The sequence below is a fragment of the Balaenoptera musculus genome, chromosome 5 (assembly GCF_009873245.2).
Source record: "Balaenoptera musculus isolate JJ_BM4_2016_0621 chromosome 5, mBalMus1.pri.v3, whole genome shotgun sequence".
NCBI lineage: Eukaryota > Metazoa > Chordata > Mammalia > Artiodactyla > Balaenopteridae > Balaenoptera > Balaenoptera musculus.
Genome location: NC_045789.1, coordinates 136,903,485 through 136,923,391, shown reverse-complemented (window position 1 = coordinate 136,923,391; position 19,907 = coordinate 136,903,485). Strand labels below are relative to the sequence as shown.

At 57.4% G+C, this 19,907-nt stretch overlaps 1 protein-coding gene across 1 annotated transcript in view; it reads right to left on the bottom strand.

The window, feature by feature from the left end:
- The window catches only part of SORCS2 (sortilin related VPS10 domain containing receptor 2), a 495,273-nt gene that overhangs the window by 29,894 nt on the left and 445,472 nt on the right, over window positions 1–19,907 (bottom strand). Inside the window, exons 11-14 of the mRNA XM_036853888.1 lie at window positions 16,547–16,649; window positions 9,979–10,055; window positions 4,178–4,269; window positions 3,146–3,253 (exon numbers count right to left, since the gene is read on the bottom strand). Coding sequence (XP_036709783.1) covers window positions 3,146–3,253; window positions 4,178–4,269; window positions 9,979–10,055; window positions 16,547–16,649 — 380 coding nt within the window. The remainder of the gene's footprint in view (window positions 1–3,145; window positions 3,254–4,177; window positions 4,270–9,978; window positions 10,056–16,546; window positions 16,650–19,907) is intronic.

The window sequence follows — 19,907 nt, the reverse complement described above, 5'->3', positions numbered from 1 at the left end:
GCCATCGTGAGCTGCAAGGGCAGACAGGAGGGCATGAGTTGTTCTCTCACCAGGGACTCGCTCCCAGGCAATGACTCCAGCTGGGCACACGGACCTGGGCATGCTCTCCAGGCCGAGCGGGCAGGGTGAGGGGTCCTGGCACCCGGCCACTCTGCTGGGAATGGACGGAACCGGCCCATCTGCTCCAGAAGGGCTGAGCCAGAGCTGGGGGCACAGTTCAAATCCTCACGGGGAAAAGCATCAATCCTTCTGTGCACACAGCTCGTCCTTGGGCCTGGGTCTCACTGGCCCAGTCCTGGTTCAAAGGTCAGCTGCTCCGAGACTCCTTGATCACCACCCACCCCAAAAGCGACCCTTCAGCCCCCAGCCCCTCGGCTGGCTGGCCCTGTTGTATCAGCATCTTTCACATTATCGAGGAACGATGTCACTCTTGGTTATATTTGATCTGTCTACCTGGGCCACCAGCTCTGTGGGTCCTTGGGGTCCCTGGTGCCCAGACAGAGGGTGGCACGTGGCAGGCCAGGCTGGAATGACCGGAGAAGGGCTGGCCTTGAGATAGGCTGGGACCTGGGACCTGGGACCCTTTGCTGCAGTGCTGGCACCTGGACAAACGTCTCCTTGAGCCACAAAATACAAAGAAACTATAAGGGACTAAAAATAACTGCATGTATGCCCAGTTGGGGCAAATTATGGACAGCAAGATACAAAAAGACCAAAAACGCAACTGCCACTTCTGAAGAGCCGGGAACAAAAGCGGGGTCCTGCACATGCCCCCTGCACACAACCCCACCTAAGGGGTGGGCAGACCACCTAAGCCACCCCTCTGGCTGACCCCAGGACACACTTCTACCCTCACCCCATATAAGGAAGCAGCTCGCCGCCCCCTCCCCCGTCCTCGGGGATCAAGCAAGGGAACCTCTTACTTGTTTTCACTTCCTACTGCTACAGCAGGAGCCTTCCTGGGCTGGGGACTTAGACCCAGCCCTGCCCTCTGGAAGCTTCCTCAAAGTCTGCTGGGGGGGAGAGAGGAAGTAACTTGGGAGGCCAACCAGAGACCGAGGTGTCCAAAGTGCCGGGTCCCCTCCCAGCGTCAGTGGCCCTGGCCTACATTGGGCTGTCATGAGGGGAAGAGTCATGGGGCCTTGGGTGGCTTCCTGGGGCCACCTTAACTCATTTCCACAAACTCGTGCTTCAAACAATGGAAACGTATCTCCTCACAGTTCTGGAGGCCAGAAATCTGCGATGTGGTTGTTCACAGAGCGGGCTTCCTCTGCAGGCCCCAGGGGAGGCTCCTTCCTGCCTCTTCCAGCTCCTGGGGCTCCAGGTGTGCCTGGGCCGTGGCCGCATCACCCGGGCTTCTGCCTCCGTCTTCACATGACGTTGTCGCTCTGTATCTAACCCTAACCCTCTTCGTATAAGACACGAGTCATTGGATTAGGGCCCACCCTCCTCCTGTGTGACCTCATCTCAACTAAGCACGTCGGCAAAGGCCCTGTTCCCAAGTAAGGTCACATCCACAGGTTCTGGGTGGACGTGGATTTGGGGGGACACTGCTCTCCCCAGTACAGGCGTCATCAATAAAAGCCAAGCAGAGTGCACAGGGCCCGGACTCCTGCACCCAGCAGCCAGGCATGCACGGCATCGGTGGGGCTGTTAGAAATGCAGAGTCTCGGGCCCCACCCTGGCTTGTGAATCGGCTCTGCCTGAACAAGTGCCTAGTCGGGCGAATCACCCAGGAAGGAGGCTTCCAAAGGCGGACCCTCATTTCATGGTTTCTGGGTGAGCGCCTTGTCTCCCCAGCGGGGCCACAGGGCACAGTCAAGCCCTGTGTGCCTTTTTCAATCCCCGCCTGCTCAGGCTCTGCTCCTGGGCTGTGAGCCACTCTGAACAGGGATGCGCTTGACCTAAGCCAGGGTCAAGGGGCTGGGTTCACGGCCTGGATCTGCCCTTCACTGGCCCATTGGGGTCTTAGGTCCTCTCTGTGCCATGTGCCTACAAGTTCTTCACAGGTGCCAATAGCCAATAATCATCACTACCATTATCACCCTCACCATCAGCATCACCTTCATGATCACCATGATCACCAGCATCATCATCCGCACCATCATCATCATCATTGTCACCATCACCACCATCATCCTCACCATCAGCATCACCTTCACTATCACCATCATCAACACCATCATCATCATCATCACCACCATCATCATCCTCACCATCATCATCTCACCATTATCATCATCATCATCACCATCATCACCATCATCATCACCATCATCATCATCACCATCACCATCATCACCACCATCATCATCCTCACCATCATCATCTCACCATTATCATCATCATCATCACCATCATCACCATCATCATCACCATCATCATCATCATCATCACCATCATCACCATCACCATCATCACCACCATCATCATCATAATTATCATCATCATTATCACCATCATCACCATCATCAACACCATCCTCACCATTATCATCATCATTATCACCATCACCACCATCATCATCATCACCATCATCACCACCAACATCATCCTCACCATCAGCATCACCATCATCACCATCATCACCATCATCATCCTCACCATCATCATCATCACCATCATCACCATCATCATCAACACCATCATCATCCTCACCATCATCATCATCACCATCATCACCATTATCATCACCTTCATCATCATCACCATCACCATCACCATTATCATCATTATCACCATCATCACCATCATCAACACCATCATCCTCACCATCATCACATTATCATCATCACCACCACCACCATCATCATCAACATCTGAAAGGTTAAATGGAAAGTGATCCAGAGCTGACCCTTGACTCTTGGTTCCACCCCTCACCAGCAGGTGATCCTGGGCAGGTGACAAATGTCCCTGACTAGGGACAGAGTGGCCACTTCCCAGTGGCTGAGGATGAGAGGAAACAGTAGATGGTAAGAGAAAAGGAAGCAGGTGTGAAGATGGAGGTCAAAGCGAGGAGGATGGGGAGGAAGGCTGGGGGTCAGTGTTGAACCTGCCTAGAGCAGCAAGGCCCACGGTGGCCCTCCGCCACGGCCCGCCTGGGGTTCGGCTCTGACCTGCCTGCCCACCTCCCGTGGGCACTCACGTCATGACCAGCGTCTCGTCCCCTGGCTCACTCAGCAGCCCGTCCACAAACACGGAGGTGCTGGTGAAATTATGCGTGCTCCAGGTGAGGCCCTCGTCCACACTGAACCTGCCGAGAGAAGGGGAGTCATCACCTCGGGGCAGGTGGGAACACATCCTGTGTCCGGGATGAGCTGCCTCGCTGGACCCAGCCCTGCCCATGCCCACGGACCAGAGCTGTCCAGCTGAGGCGGCTGGGAAAACAGGCAGGAGGAGTGGCCAACCCCAGGGCCAGTCCAGTGTCTCGGCCACAACAGGATCCCTGACCTCACGCTCTCCTGGGAGGTCACAGCAGCCACCCACCACCAGCAGATGGCATCCACATCTGCTTGGTGACACCACAGTCAAGGAGTCCTGGGTGTGTGGTCTGGGTCCCGAGCTTCTTTGTACCCCTTGAATTGCAGTTATCCAGGCCTTGGAAACATCCAGGTCAGCCCCACCCAATGCCCGAGCCCAGCCTGGGGTTTGCCGGGTCATTGATGGGAGCTTACTGTCTCAGTGAGGCATATCAGTATAGCCAGCTGCAGTGCAGAAAGATCTTTTTCAGACTAAAGTGATATTGGCTTCCTGGCAGCTCCCCCAGCTCTGCCTTCCAAGTCCAGAGTTCATATCTGCCCTCACTTCCCCACAATAAACCTGCACCTGTCTGAAGCTGATGCCAACCCCACTCTCACCTGGGCACACGCTGCTGGCTTCCTTCTCTGACCCCACCTCCTCCACTGAGCTAATTCCTGTCCATGCATAAAAGTCACCTCCTCTGAGAAGCCCTCCCTGCTCCCCCCAGGATGGGGTGGGTGGGGGCCTCCTCACAGCCCCAGGCCTCCCTCTGGCCCACCGACCATGCTCGGTCATCATTCCCCATGTCCTCACTTCTCCAGGCCCGGCCAGAAGCAGCTGTTGGGTGGGGGGACTGGGGACTGTTCTGAGAGGTTCCCAGGTGGGGAGAAAGAGCCCCTACCACCCCGCACCCAGTGCTGGGTCCCGACGGCCTTACTTGAGGATTTTCAAGGGGATGGAGGTGTCCTTGATGGCCACGATCACGCCGCCGTGGTCCAGGTAGAGGATGTGATGTTCCTCCTCAAATACCTGCAGAAGACAGCGGACGGGGGTCTGAGGGCGGGACCCTGAGGAGGGTCGGAGGTTGTTCAGGGTCTGGGGTTGCTCTCCAGTGGGGCAGAACCGCCGACACGCTGCCTGGGGGGCGGCAGCAGAGTCCAGTTCCCTGAGGCGGGGCTGGTCTGAGGGCTCCAGGTGTCCCCAGGCCATCCCCATGCTCCCCCAACCACCCAGACTCAGTACGTGTGGGATGAATGGATGCAGATGGTGATTTCTAGACCATTGACAAGAGAGAAAAATGCAAATAAACACTGCAGGTGGTCCTGCCTAAAGGAAAAACTCATGCACCAAAAAGGCCGACACATGAGAAATAGTGGAATTTAGAAAAGCATTTAGGATAAGCGTCACCAGTAAAAGCAAACCTCTATTTGATATTAAGATAGTCCATGTACCACCTCCTTCAGGAAGCCCTCCCTGATGCCAGGTTGGGTGGGGAGCATCTCTGGGCCCCCTGCCCCAGCACTTACTGCACTAATTTTTCATTGTTTCCTCCAGCCAGGGAGCTCCTCAAAGGCCGGTCCTGCCTCTGAATCCTTTCTGTGGCCCGGCACATGCCTCAGCTCACAGCTGGGGGTGCCTGTGCTCAGGGAGTGTGTGTGGGATGAATGAATGAATGAGTGAATGAGTGAATCTCCACCAAGTCCTCAGGGGACAAAAGGTCGAGTGGCCTGGACAGGGCTCTTGCAGGAGGAAATACCTCTGGTGGCCTCGCTTGTCTGCAAACAGCCCTGGGATGGGGTCCCATTTTACAGATGAGCAAGCTGACGCTTGGAGCTGTGGGGGCCAAGCCAAGGCCTCAGAGCTGGTGGGTGGCAGAGCCGGGTGTGGCTCTTTAGTCCTGTCAGGACACCGGGCGTCCCCGTCTAGATCGTCCATGAACGCAGATATCTAGACGGCCGGCCTGTGTCTTGACTCCACACAGAGAAGGGCACCAATGTCGTCTGCCACGTCCCCTGCAACCCTGTACCTCGCCTACAGGAAGTGGCCCCATCACGACCACCTGCAGTGGGCCAGGGCCCCATTCACCTCCCACCCTGTCTGACAGTCTCAGGGCCTGTGGGTTCTGTAGCAGGGGTGCAGGGAAACTCAGGGGGAGACAGGGTGGGGCCAGGACCCCACACCCACAGCCCCTCGCCGGGGCCCGCGCGCTCACGGGTGTCAGCCGCTCCGCACTGGGGCCTGGTTAGCCCTTTGTGCCTGTGGCTCTGGGGCCCCTCCTGGGCCGGGGAGGCAGCTGCTGCAGAGCTTGGTGCCGAGCGAGGCCGCAATAAGTGCATCTCCAGGCAGATGTTGACCCAAACGTGACTGCATCTGCACTTGCCCTGGCAGAAAGAGCCCCGAAAGCTCCCACACCCCGGGACCCTGTTCTAGAGCAATGAGCGAGCAGGAACGGGGAAATCATTTTTAAAAAAACCACACCCACCCACACAACTATTAACTAGCATCTTCCCCCGATCTTCTATCTTGAGTCTTCCTTTGTTTGAATGTCTGCTTTTCCAGAGCCAGCGGGAGGCACTCGGGGAGGACCCGGAGCAGAGGCCTCTCCTCTTAGGAACGGGAACTTCAGCAGAGCTGGTGGTGCCTCCAGGCCAAGCCCTCAGCCCTGATATCCCATTACCCCCACACCCCCTAGCCCCACCAGAACCTTCCAATGGCCCCCACGGCCCTTAGAATCACATCCAAACCCTTCCCTGGTCACTGGGGCTCTGTATGAGAGGCCCTTGCCCACTCTCTCCCACCTCCCGTATACCAGTCACCCTGGCCTCCTTTCCCTGAACACGTCTCAGGCCCTTTGCACATGCTGTTCCCTGCCTGCAAAGCTCTTCCCCAGATATTTCCACCTTCTCTCCATCTTGCTGGCTTTCCCGCTGCTCACAGGAATTCTCTAGGAAACCCTTCTGGCTTGACTAAAGAGGAGAGGTCCCTTACGAAGAATGGTGGAAGAGACCTGGATACCTGTGAACTGTGCCCTTAAACATGTCTGATGCGGGGGAGGGGAGAACCGGGTGACTGGCACGTGGGCCTCTGCTGCGCTTACAGAGCCTTGTTTCATAGCAACCACACTCAGAGGTCATCTCCCCATTTTCCGAAGGGAGACCAGAGGCTCCGAGACACACAGTGACTTGCCTGCAGCCACAGAGCTGGTAACGGGCAGAGCTAGGGTAGAACGCAGGTCTCTGACTCGACCGCCTGCCGCTTCCACCAGGAGCTCCTGTCACCACGAGCAGGACACGCTCAGCAGGAGGAGAAGCTGTGCCTTGTGCGTGATGAGGTCGCAGGGTGGAGTGGGGGCCCAGAGCACTAGCTTGGCTCCTCCCCAGATCCACCCCTGTATCTCCCTCCCACCAGATTCCACGGCCGCGCCTGCAAGGGTCAGAGGAGTCCCTGGGCCTGGGTGTCCTAAGCTCTGGGAGGTGTTCTGGGTGGCACTCTGGATGGCACTCTGGATAAGTGTGCTGCCTGAGGCTACATTAACCGAGATGGCATCTCCCGGATGAGGGAGGTGATGTCATGCGGATTTAGGTACAGAGGGGAAGAACTTCTCACAATTCCCCTCCCCATCTCTCCACCCGTCAGACAAACCCAGTGTTTCAGGTCTCTGTCTGGGTCCTGGGATCCAGAGGTAGAAATGAAAGTTTCACTCCCCAGAAATTCATAGCCCAGGGAAACACCACCCCCCACCCCCAGCAAGGAGGCAGACCACCTCCACCCAGTGACTCGCCCACTCGGATGCCAACAACGAGCAGCCCATCGAACCCACCCTCTCTGCCCAGCGCTCGGCCCAGGTTCCGCCACAGCACAGGGGTCCCAGCCAGTGTTCTGGGGATGAATGATGTGCTCCAGTTAAACTCGAGACCTGAGCCAGTGGCCACCCCAGGGAAGGGGTCACAGCGCGTTGGGCGGGGCAAGGGCATTACGGGCGGGGAAACAGCGTGTGCAGAGGAGGGTAAAGAGAGCAGTGTGGCCAAGGGGCACGAGCTGCTTGCTGGGGCTGGAACTGTGGGCAGATGCAGAGGCCCGTGGATGGGCCGGGCAGCAGGGCACGTGGGTCAGCCGATGGTCAGGACTTCCTCCCTCCCGTAGATGGTGGGGGACACCCGAGGTTTGCTTGGGGAGTGAGGACAGATTCCCCTTTTAGAAGCTTCCTGGGGGAGGGACGCTGAGGGGGGAGGGGGAGGTGCAGCAAGCAGACAGTCCTCTCCTCCAGGAAATAGTGAGCTCTCCGTCCTGGGGATTATTCAAGGAGAAGCTAGGCTCCCTCCTGGGACCTCCGGGCTGCCAGGCAGGGTGGCGGAAACCACGCTGGGTCCCGTGACGTGGTCCTAGAGGCACATTGCATGCCGCAAGCACATCCGTCTCTGCCTTTGAACTTGCAGAGGCCTCTGCCCACCCGCCCGGTGGGAGCCCTCCTTCCCACTCCACCGAGGGCCTAACCCGCTTCCTTTCCTGGGGAGATCCGCAGGGGTGGTATAATGAGAGGTAAGCCGGAAGTGGGTCCTTGGATTGCTCTCGAGCAGGATTTACCTCCGGGGCGCGGCCCCGAACGTGTGCACAACCCTCACTTGTGCTCAGACCCCACATCCTTTGCACCCTCCTCCCGCAAGGACAGGCAGGGGGGTGTTTGTCCTGTCCATCCACTGAGGAGATGGGGTGCCTCCCAGCCATCCCAGGGGACCCCCACGGGCAATTCCACTCTCGTTAGCTTGGGACTCAGGAACAAGGGGGCTCCAACACCCACCACTGGATCACAGGGTCTTTGTACATCCGTTGCTATGGTTTTCTGTGCCTTGACCATCGCCCAGGCAGGGGTCCCCCAATCCTTTCTCTCCCACACCCTGAGTTCTAGAGGGGGCTCCTTAAATGTGTTCTGGCTATTTTTTGATCATTCCAGGGAAGTCATGTTTTTTTTAAAATGACACATTCCCCCGCCCCCCCCCCCCCAAAAAATAAAATAAAATAAAATAAAATGATACATCCCTTAAGCATCATGCACAGTGTTATTTGTAATTCACATTCTAAGAGTTTTCCTGTAGAGACAGCTCATTGCATCCTTGACAAACCGGCCTGAGCTCACCTGGTCGTCTGGCCTTCGTGCCTTTGTCTCACCCTGGCCTCTGCCTACTGCCCCCCACCAGTAAACGCCCTCCCTCTGACACGCACGCGCACACGTGGGCACCCCCCTCTCCTCTGCCAGGCACCCGAGACCCCCATTCCCTCACCCCTGCCCCATCACTGGGGAAGAAATGGGTACCTCAGCTCAGTCTTGAACATACATTCTCCCATTTAATTCTGACAAGTTCTCAAGTTTGAAGTCTAAGCAAATTGCTTGGCAAAAGTGGCCACCGTGAATACCTTTCTCTTCTGTTTCACCTGGTCTATTAAGTCTAACAAGGCGGGAGCAGGGGCGGCGGTTTCTCTAATAAGTGGACAGGTGGTGACCTTTAAGAAAGTTTAGACATGTTTCACTAGTTTTAGTGAAATAGGAATATTATAACACAATAAATCTCTTTTGCCCTTTTCAAAATTCCTTGTTTCTTGCATATTATTAAAAAACGCCAGGGCTTTAAACCCAGGATGAAGGTGAGCTTCACACTTTGGGGGTTAACATATTTGTCCAGAGTGGTACCTGGGCAGGGGGCTCTAAGTGGGATACTCAGGGGTGCAAAAAATTGACCTGAAAACAGAGCTTCTTACATCCACCGAAAGAGGAGATGCGCACGAAAATTTAGTGCATCTTCTTAAGCAGTTAAAGTAGAAACTGTCACTCCATGAAGCTGGCAGACCAGATGAGGCTTTTTTTTTTTTTTTGCTGGAAAGAAACAGCAAGGGTAGAGGGAGACGGGGCCTCTCCTGGGGCGGAGCGCTTGGGTTCGGCTCCTGGGCTGCCTGACGGCACAGGGCGCCGGCGGACCGTCAGCCTTCGCTCCCCCGCTGCCCTGCTCTGCGTGACGCCCACTGGCCAGCAGCACCCCGCCCTCCAGTCTGAGAATTTGAGCCGCACCTGGGCGCGGCAGGGAGGGGTCCTCACAGGGCGACCCCGCGTGCCGGGGGCCGTTCCCTGCGTAACTGCTTTCTCCTGTCTCTTCTCCCTTTCCTGCTTTTTCTTTTCTCGGGCCACGCTGAGCATCAAGTCATCATCCCATGGATGTGTCCCAGGAGGCCCAACCCAGACTCGTCGTGGCCCCCCCCACACCTGCTCTTCCCCATTTTCTCTTTCTCTCCCAAGTCTGTGCCATCCACCCAGCAGCTGCCCCTGCCAGGAACCCGGGGGTTGTCCTCGGGGTCCCCACTTCCTGGCCTTTGGGCTCAGCCAAGCTTCTGAGTCCCCGTGTGGCTTCCTGCCGGACAGCACCTCCACCCCGCCCCTGGCATTTATCCCCATTGCTTCGATGTTCACGGTAACCTGTCTGGCCGTGGGAAGATGCGTCAGATCCGGAATTCTCCCGCAGTGGCTGCTGAAAGAACAGCAGCGGTGTGGGCAGCCTGGCCTGGGCTCTCTTTTCACAGATGCTGATGTCACATCTGCTAAAGGGAGCTGTGTGCAGCCCCCCAGGCCGGGGAAGATGAAGAAGCGTGTCTGAGAACTCCTCTGGGAGGGAGGGGCTGAGAGGACAGACTCTCCCAGGAGCCTCGGCGGAGTGAGAATGGTGGGCTCCAGGCCCCTCCCCGCCACCTTACCTGCCTCCAGGTGTGCCCACAGTCTGATGTGATGTACATTTCTTCTTTATATTCCACCAGCTGGGAGCCCAGGTTACCTGGTCCAGAAGCAAAGTGGCAGGGTTGCTCTGAGGGTCGGCCACTCTCCCCCTTACCAAGGTCTGAGTGCAGCCAGATCCCCAGACAAGGCTGGCGTTTGGTGTGCCCTGGGTCTACACCTCCCAGCACCAAAGCCACCCGGCGGATGCCCCTCTCTGCCCTCCTTGTGTAGTGATGGGCCTGCTGTCACCACTACGGGTCCTAGTCTGAGCAGTAAAAGATTAACTTTGCCCAGAGGAAGCCGGGCTCAGGCAGCTCCGGCTGAGCCCAGGTGCAGGCAGAGCCTGGGGGCTTCAGGGGGACCCACGGTGACGAGTGTGATTCAGGAATAAAAAGCATGGAGTGGTGGTCGGGGACAGGCTAGAGGGGACGCTGGCCAGGTGGGCAGTGTGGGGACACGGCAGCCCCTGACGGGCTTTAAACTGGGGCAAGACATGGCTGGGCTTGCATCTGGAGGCCCCCTGGGGGCCGGGTGCAGGGGAGGCCAGAGGTAGGTCCAGGGCGGTCTGGGGCAGTCCAGGTGAGAGGCAGGGTAAGCACAAAGTAGGTGCTCATTAAATATCTGCTGAGGGGATGTTTGGGAGGATGGTGAGGTGGGCACCAAACCAGCTGGGCAGCCAGGAGTCTCCTCCTTGGTCCTGGCTCACTTGAACCCATACCAGCCTGGCAGGTGGGTCACCAGCCTTGAAGGCCACTCTGAGGGGCTGGGACTTAATCCTGGGGCTGCTGCCAGAGGGGGAAGAATCCCCACTTAGCATCCAAGGTGACTCCAGCTTACAGATAGGAAACTGAGCCTAAGTGGACCCCTACAGAAAGAACGATGGCCACCTAGAAGACGCAGCTGCGGGACAATCACGGTGGTCTCTGAGCTGGGCTGGATGGCCCTAAACAGCCTCCTGGGAAGGGTCTTGGACAATGGGATTTTCTGATGGGTCAGACTGGGCAGGCTTCTGCTGTGACCACATGATGATGGCAGGGACCAGGGGCCTGAGTTTCCAGGATGAAGGGGACCTGTTATGAGGACACTGAAGCCGTCTGCACTCTCTCCTGGAGCCCCTGACCTGGGCAACTTGTGCACCACTTGCACTTCGGAGACTTATTCATGTGGTGCTGTCAGGAGTCTCTCTTCCAGAGCCAAGTTTAGATGTCACTGGAAAATCCCAAAGGAGATGGATTATCCTCAAATAGATGAGGCAAAGTGAGTTCAAGTAGAGTGGCAGAGGGTTTGTGTGCCTGCCTTTTTTTTTGAGGTCCAACCAACCACCAAATCTTCCATCCAACCATCCATCCATCCATCCATCCATCCATCCTTCATTAATTTATCATCGTCCATCTATCCATCCATCATTAATTTATCATCCATCCATCCATCCACCATCCCTCCATCCACACATCTGTCTCTTTTTCATCAGTTCCACCCACTCACCCACTGCTGCACTTATTCATCAGCATTTGCTGAGTGCCTGCTCTCTGTCCAGCCTTGTGCTGAGCTGTGGGGAATCCAAGCTGAGTAACCACGCGCCTGCTCCCAGGGAGCTCTCAACCTAGCCGGGGAAGAAGGATGCCCTGCAACTGTGCACAGAGCCCAGGGAACTGTGAAAGCAGAGAAGGGAGAGCTAATGGACCCATGCAGGAGGGGAATCAAGGAGAGATTCCCGCAGGAAGTGACCTCTGCACTGTGCCTCAAAAGACAAATGCCACTGGCCAAGGGAAAGGGGCAGGTGTGCCAGGCAGAGGGACCGGCCTTGGTGACAGCATGGAGGTGGGAGGGGAGGTCAGTCAGGGGAGGTGGGGCAGAGGGGCAGGTGCTGAGCTGGGGTCCCTTCTACCCGCCTGGCCACCAAAAGGTGCTGAGGAAAGGCTGCTGAATGAAAAGAGGGAGATGAGTGAATGAACGCAACAGCTGGGGGTGGGCAGAGGAAGGAAGGGGAGCTCTTTATCTCCCCATCCTTCCAGATGCCAGCAGAGATGCCAGGACCCACGCATCAAATACAGAAGCCGCGTAGCAAAGGATGCGGCGTCAGCTCAACTTCCCAGGCAAATCTGCAGTCCGTGATTTCAGGGGAGCGATGTCTGTCTTCTAAGTGACGCAATCTGTTTTCCTTGTTCCATCTACCAAGGCTGTCGGGCTGCCAGTCACCTAACAGGCACCGGGGAAAATTAAGGGGAAATTCACAGAACGCATCCACAGGCCACCAGAGTGGGAGGCTCTGCAGGAACACGGGGGCCGGTGCCCTCACTTTACGGAGGGGAAACTGAGGCCTGGGGGACGAGACTAAGAAAGGCCTCCCTGCTACGTCCCCTCCGGGCTGTTCTGGGGTCTCCTTGGGCCTCCTCCCCCGACACCCCGACCCCTCCACCCCACTTCTGTGCTCTCAGGGCCTGGTATACAGTAAGCGCTCACTCAATGTGCATTTCCTCTCCCTGCTTCCTCGAGCTTCAGGTTGCAGAGTGGCTCAGGCCTCAGGGCCAGAACAGAGCAAAGCGACAGCACAAGATCCACCCCAGCCCACAGCTGGCAGAGGGGGAAGGGGGCCTGGACCCCTCACCGTGGCCACCAACGTGGCAGAGCAAGCCCTGCGGCCACTGAGATGCAGCTGGAACAGGAGCAAGGGGACCGGCCCTCTGGTCCTCCGGTTGCTGTCAAGTCCCCAGCTCCAGAGGGCCCGGGTGACCCCCGCCCGGCTGATGGGACTCAGGTCAGCTCTTGACCTGTTCACGCCCCTCGGCCTCTCAGCTGGGATTGACGAGATTGATTGATGGGATTGATGGGTCCCCGACTGGCTGAGTCACAGAGGAAGGGACTCTGCAGGAGGGCTGGGAGGCAGGGGCCCTCCTGGGAGCCCCGGGGGTCTTCCCGGCACAGAGTGGGCGGGGGTGCTCCGAGCTCCCCGTCACAGCCCCTCAAGGTTTTCTCAGTCATGTGACTGTCCGAGCCAGCGTCCGGGAAGCGTTTGCAGCCTGTGCTCTGCGTGGTCCTGAGGATTCACTTCCAGACGAGGAGCCAGAAGCAGCGTGTGCTGCGTGGTGGCCCAGGACGGGTGCAGGGCAGTGGGGCAGGGAGGGCCTTCCACCTGCATCAGACCTTTCAGTGCCCCCAAGTCCGAGATGATTATCCTCATTTCACAGATGAAGAAACTGAGGCTCAGGGAGGTGTAGAGCCCCAGAGCAAGAGCTCGGAAAGGCCCAAGTCAGAATTGGGCCCGGCGCCCTCCGTCTCAACCACCCATCTGTGATTTGCTACCTCTGCAGGACTCATCCCCTTGACACGCCCAGTCAGGAAGAACATTCCAGCAGGCACTCTCAGCCCGCTGGGTTTATTTCTGGGTTCACTATGGCTGTTTCTAGACCCTGGCAGTTAGAAGCTCGAGTTCCGGTCTTTGCTTCTTGAACCATCCTTTTCCCTTCCTCATTGGATTCATGGCTCCATTTTCTGCATCCATCTGTGGGTCTGGCCTCTGTCCACTGAACCGGAGGACAGGTCCCCAGTAGAAGGGCCCTGGCATGCAGCCCGGCACAAGGGCAGTGGTGTCCAGCCACTGTTCAAATGACAGGGCCACCTGTGGAAACACACCTGGCGTTGATGCTTCCTACCTGATCCCCAAATCAGCCTTACGATGGAGGTTTCATCCTCTTTTTGCAGGTGAGGAAGCTGAGGTTCAGAGGGTCCTGTAAATGCCCAAGGCCCAGCAGCTGGAGGTGGCAGAACCTGGGGCTTGTAACTCCCGCCTGCCTGCCCCAGGGCGGAATGAGGGATGGATGGCGGGGAGATCAGGAGAGAGACTCCCTGGAAACAGGCAGCCATCGCCCCCGGCTGCCTCGGGAAGCTCAGCCAGGCCAGTGGGAAACTGGTCCCTGCTCGGCGGCTGCGGCGGTGCCCGAGAGAGCCCAGCTCATTCCACCTTCCCCTCTGTTCCCAGCAGACGCTCAGGGCTGGAGTGGAGGATGTAAAACATTTACACCTCACTTGGCCCACATCGCACGGATGGATCCATCTCAGGAAAGCCATGGCGAGACTAAAAAGCAGCAGAATGAAATATAAGTAGCATCCTGCCCTTGGGGGGACAGTCGGAGGGAGGGAGGCTGCCAGGGCACCCCCTCCGCTCCCCGTTCTCCGTGTGACTCGCGTACAATGAAGTGAAGCTCCTGCAGAAACTCACAGCATCCCTGGGGGGCTGGAATGGTCATCCAGAGCTTTCAAGGCCTTTGAGCGGTGGAAACATCTGAAATTCCGCCTTTTGTACTTTGGTCAAGAATTTGGGGTCTCAACCCATCACGAACATGCATTTTAAATACACCATTGAGCTGATCTCCCTGTGCTATGAGGCTGCTTCCCACTGGCTATCTATTTTACATTTGGTAGTGTATATACGTCCATGCCAGGTGGGATAGGGAGGGTGGGAGGGAGACGCAAGAGGGAGGGGATGTGGGGATATATGTATACGTATAGCTGATTCACTTTGTGATACAGCAGAAACTAACACACCATTGTAAAGCAATTATACTCCAATAAAGATGTTAAAAAAAAATACACCATCGCCTTCAGGTCCAGGGAACAGAGTCCACAAGACAGGGGGTGCCCGACATGGGCGACCCAGCCCGTCCCTGCATGGGACATGGAGCCCCATGAGCTGCCCTGAAATCGAGGCTGATGTGTGATTTTTCATTGATTGATGCACGTCCGTCATTGAAGCGGGCAGACCCCGACCCAATCGCAGTCATTGACTAAGACCCCCGGGACGTAGATGAACAGAAGGACACTCAGAAGATGAAAGGTTTTACTTGCAGCCTTCTCTGTCTGGTTGTGTCGCTCGCTCCCCTACTGGAAAGCCCCCCTCTCCAGGATAACGTGAGACGCCCCTCCGATAGCCAAGGTCTCCCGCCATCAGAGACCCACAGAGCGGACAGGGGGGTCTCACCTCCCGGTCCCTCCGTGGGCTCTGATTCGGTCGTTCTGTAAAACACGTTCCCGCCTCTGCCTGGAAGGCCATTCCTGCCATCTCAGCATGGCCACTCATTTATTCATACACTCATTCACTCACTCATTCACTCACTCTCTCACGCACAGCCAGGCCCGGCCCTCAGCGCTGGGATACGTCTGCTGAACGGGCGGATGTACCATCCAGCTCAGGGTCTGGGGCGCGAGTCCTCCGGGTCGCAGGTGGTGCTGGAGTAGACAGAGGGAGGGAGCCCCTGGTTCAGGAAGCTGTGAGCCCCGGCCCAGGCCTTGGTGGTCCCCCCTGTGTGATGGGCAGAGACACTGTCTCTCCGACTGCCACTCGCCCCGTCTGCACCCTGGCTGTGCAGAGCCTCGGCCTGGCCATTCCACAGCCCGGATGAGGGGCGGGCCTGATGGGCCCGCCCCAGAGCCTTGCCTTCTGCAGGTTCAAGGGGCACGGCAGCCCCTCCCGGGGCTGGGGCTTCCCTTCCCTGAGGAGCCTGGGGTGGGTCTCAAGCTTCCTGATGGCACCTTGCAAGCTGGGGGCAAGTCTTCCCTCTCTTTGGGCTCGTTCCCTGCTCCATAAAGTAGGGGTATTGACCTCTCAGGGTTGTCATGGTGATTAGAAGAGTTCAGGGCCGGGCCGGGGAGAAAGGGCCATCGTAGCAACTGTGGACACGATGGACACGGTCCTGCCTTCCCCACCTTTGTCTCCATGGCGTCAGGGACCCTTCCCCGGACTTAGCTGCTGAGAGCTGGTGAGGCTATCCCCACGCTGATGGGTAAAAGGAAAACCAGACACCAGCCGCTACCTGGCAATGGACTTGTAAAACATGTGATTTTATTTGGAATGATTCTTCTAACTCACATAAACCTTATTTAAGAGTGTTATTAGATCAGCATACATTTAGTGATCCCTGAAGAAGGTTCTAGTTTAATGGGGTAGACAGACACAATCACAATGTATACTTCTTTTTTTTCCCCTTATGTTAGTTGTATATGTGTCTCTCTCTCCCCACTAAACTAGAACCTTCTTTAGGGACCAATAAAAGTCAACCATGATGCAAATTGTCCTCCCGTCCATCTATCCATCCACCCATCCATCCATCCTTCTATGTATTCATTCACCATTTTGTTATCCATTCTTCCATTGGGCCATCTGACTATCCATTCTTTCAACTATCTAATTTTCCTTTCACCCATCCTCCCACCCATCCATCTATCCATCCATCCATCCTTCCATTCTTCCATTGGTCATTCATCCATCCTTCCATCCATCCATCCATCCATCCTTCCATCCATCCATCCATCCATCCTTCCATCCATCATCCATCCACCTTTCATGTAGTCAACACATATCAGGTGCCCACTCTGGGCTATGCAATCACCCCTCAGGGTGATGTGCCAGGTGAGCTGGCTTCCTGGAGATACTGCGGCACTGCCCCCAGTGGACACACCATGGCCCCAGGCCCATGACCATCAAGTTCTACCCTTGAAATTGGAGCGTCCTGCAGGCAGTGATGGCTCCTGACCATAATGGCAGCCTCTTACCTGCGCCCATGATGAGGCCGGGGGCGGTGTCCTTGGTGTGCACAGTGCCTGACACGTAGGGGTTGTCTGCCCAGCGCAGGTGCAGGTGCAGGTGGCAGTCCGGCTGCGGGGGGGGAGAGAGGGAGCCACGGTCAGCACTTGGGAGGGAGAAGTGACCTGAGAAAAAGTAAGGCTGAGGCTGAATCCACCCCTGCGGCTTTTTGGCTGTGAAGGTGGGATCAGGAGTGCTTCAGAGGAGTCGGGGGAGGGCGGGAAGGAGGCCTGGAGGCTGACGGCCAGGTGAAGGCTGTCAGCTCGGGGCCAGGTGGGCTTCTCCAGTGGAGGGTTCTCCCAGCCTGGGTGCTGGAGGGTGGGCTCCCCAACGTGGCCTCTGAACGCAGAGCTGGACCGCAGAACGGGACTCCGGGCGGGAGGCTGCACGGTCCCTGCCCACGTTCATTCATTCATTCATCCGCCCAGAACATTTACCGGGGGCCTCTTAGGTGACCACGGTAGCCTGGGCATCAGGCGACAGCTGCGGGACACCCCGTAAGCCCTGCGCCCTGTGGGAGAGGCAGGGGGTGAGGTGGGCGCGCTAGAGCCCAGTTCACTCACAAGCGTCAGTGCAACCTTGACGCAGCCCCGGCTGGTGCCCTGGCTGGAGGGGCAGAAACACCGGTTGTAATAAGAAATCCAGCGGCAGCTCACATTGCTGTTCGGCTGCCCCTGGGCAGCAGCAGCACTTGACAAGGTGTGCGTCACTGAATGCTCTCAACATCCGTACTATCATCCCTTCTGCGTTGATGGGGAAACTGAGGCAGAGTGCATTTAAGCAACTTGCCCGGGCAGCGGTGGGGCTGGGACCACAGCTGAGGCTGCCTGGCTCCAAAGTCCATGCTCTGAGCCCCGTGGCGGGTCTGGTACTTCCAGGCAAACTGGGCCGGCGGCCCCCAGAATGAGGAAGCACCAGCTGTTTCCTGCCCGGTGCTGCCAGGCCCCTCATCTGTCTCCACCCCAGCTGCCTGCACCCCCACCCTCTGCTGAGATGGCAGAGGCCACCGCCAGCTCCCCTGGGTGGGGCTGGGGGATCCCGGGGGAACAGACGAGCTGAGAACGATGTGTCCTCTGGACTGACCTTCCCGAGTCTCCTCTCCCCTGGCCTCGGTGACTCAAGGCCGCAATCCCTCTGTCACATCCACAATAGACCACAAGACCACAGGGCACGGGACAAAGCCCAAGTTCTCCGCACAGCTCCCTCCAGGCCACCGGACACGGCACCGGGCAGTGACCCGCCAGCCATCAGCCAGGGCTGCCGGTCGCCCACACCTCCAGGGTCATTGCAGAGCTCCACTGTCATTGCTATATTCTACTGTCTACCGAAATCCATCCGAGAGAGGTTTTTTCTCTACAGTGTATGTTTCTTTAACACTTTCTTCTGGTCCGTGAACTGAGTATGTTTTACACAGATTATCTGAAGTTAAAAATGAAACCGATCAGTAGGTTGGATAGGGATCTGGGTCAGATGCCACCAGGGCCCGATCCAGGGGGAGATGGGCTCTGTTTGTCTGTACCAGAGTTTACAAAAATGTATTTGTTGCATCACATGCTGTATGGTTCCACTGACAGGAAATGTCCAGAGCAGGGAAATCTATAGAGGCAGAAAGTGGATTAGTGGTTGGTCAGGGCAGGGGGTGGGATGGGCGATGGGGGGTGACTAAAGGGTACAAGGTTTCCTTTTGAGGGGATGAAAATGGTCTAAAATGGACCACGCTGGTGGTGGCACAGCTCGTGAAGATACCAGAAACCACTGAATTGCACACTTTAAATGGGTGAATTGTATGGGATGTGATTGGTACCTCAGTCAAGCTACTAAAAACAAACAGAATAAGAGGTGGCAAAATGAGTTGAAAGAGGCCCCCTTCTGAAGCAGACTTGGTAGGCTAGAGACCCTCCCCGGGGCAGCCTGGGGAGCCCCAGGCTGAAGATGGCAGGGGCCCGTGGAGGGGGGGGGGAGCCTGGTCATGGAATCACCCCAGAGGACAGTCCCCATCCAGGAACACCTGGATTGAACGGGACAAACTTGACCCACTGTGGAAGGTTAAGCTGTCCCGCGTCCTGGATTTCTCCTGGTTTCTTACAGCTGACAAGCAGGTTGGTGACCTAATGCCTGTGGTGACACCCTTCAGCCCCCTCGCCCATCCAACGACCAGGCACTACCGGGGAGGGCGTGTCCAGGGCGAGGGGTGCCCATGACCTCTCTGAGCAGGGCCAGTATCCACCTGCAGAAGGAAGCTCTACGGCAGGAGGAATAGCGGCCTCGGCAGGGACGTGGCCCGCCCTCCTGTGTCCCACTGGCATGCTCGCAGGCTGAGAAGGTCCGGCCCAGGCATGGCCCTGCTCCGGTGCCCCAGGGATCCCGGGGGGCCAGGTGGGGTCTGGAGTGGTCAAGCTTCTGGGCTGGTTTCCCCAGGCTGCAACCAGCCTTTTCCACATTCCCTGATGCGCTGTGCACACAGTATCACTGTGCAGTGAACAGTGCAGTGAACAGAGCAGGTCAGAGGCTGTGGCTCATAGAACCTGGCTGCCCTCCCCCCCCCCGAGCCCACTGCTGCTCTGTCCTGACTGCTGGTCGCTTGCTGGGGCAGAAGTGGAACACTCCTCAGGGTTCCCTGCGGTCAGCAGTGGTCCACAGACAGAGCTGCGGTCCCCTTTGGCGCCACGGAGGGCGACCCAGATGTCTTCCAGCCGGTCCTGGAGCTGTAGCGGGTGCTCTGCTGGTATCTGACAAGCTGACGCAAGGCCCAGCCGACTGGGCTGAGCTGATAAAGGGCGTGGAAAGCCAGGCAGGCCTGGAGAGGCCGACCCCCAGGGCACTGGGCACCCGCACATGCGATGGGACGGGGAGCATTGAATGCCAGGCTGCTCTTGGGGTGTACAGTCAGGCACGGCAGGGTCCCCCGAGGACACCCAGGGCAAGGGTAGGAAGACCTCAAGGGCAGGCTGGTGCCAGGGGAGTCGGTGCTGAATGCCTGGTCCTGGTGGGGTGGCCCGGGTACCTGCAGGGCTCGGGTGGCTGTGATGCGGACCGAGCTGGGAGGCCCACACCGTCCCAAGGCTCCCCCTTCTCGGCCCCTCTACATGCAGGAGCTGGCTGGTGCTGTCAAGAGGCGTCCGGCAGAGACCGCCGGAGGGCTGGAGGGCCACACTGCCAGCCGCCCCTGCCGGACACGCCACTGCTTGGCTTAGCCCGGATGCCGAGAAGAGCTACCACGGGCGGCAAAACGAATGGGTTTTCATTCTGAATCCAGATGTCAACAGATGCAAAACCGTCTTCCAAGGGTCATTTCTCATCCTAAAACAGGTCTGAGCCACAGTCATCTAT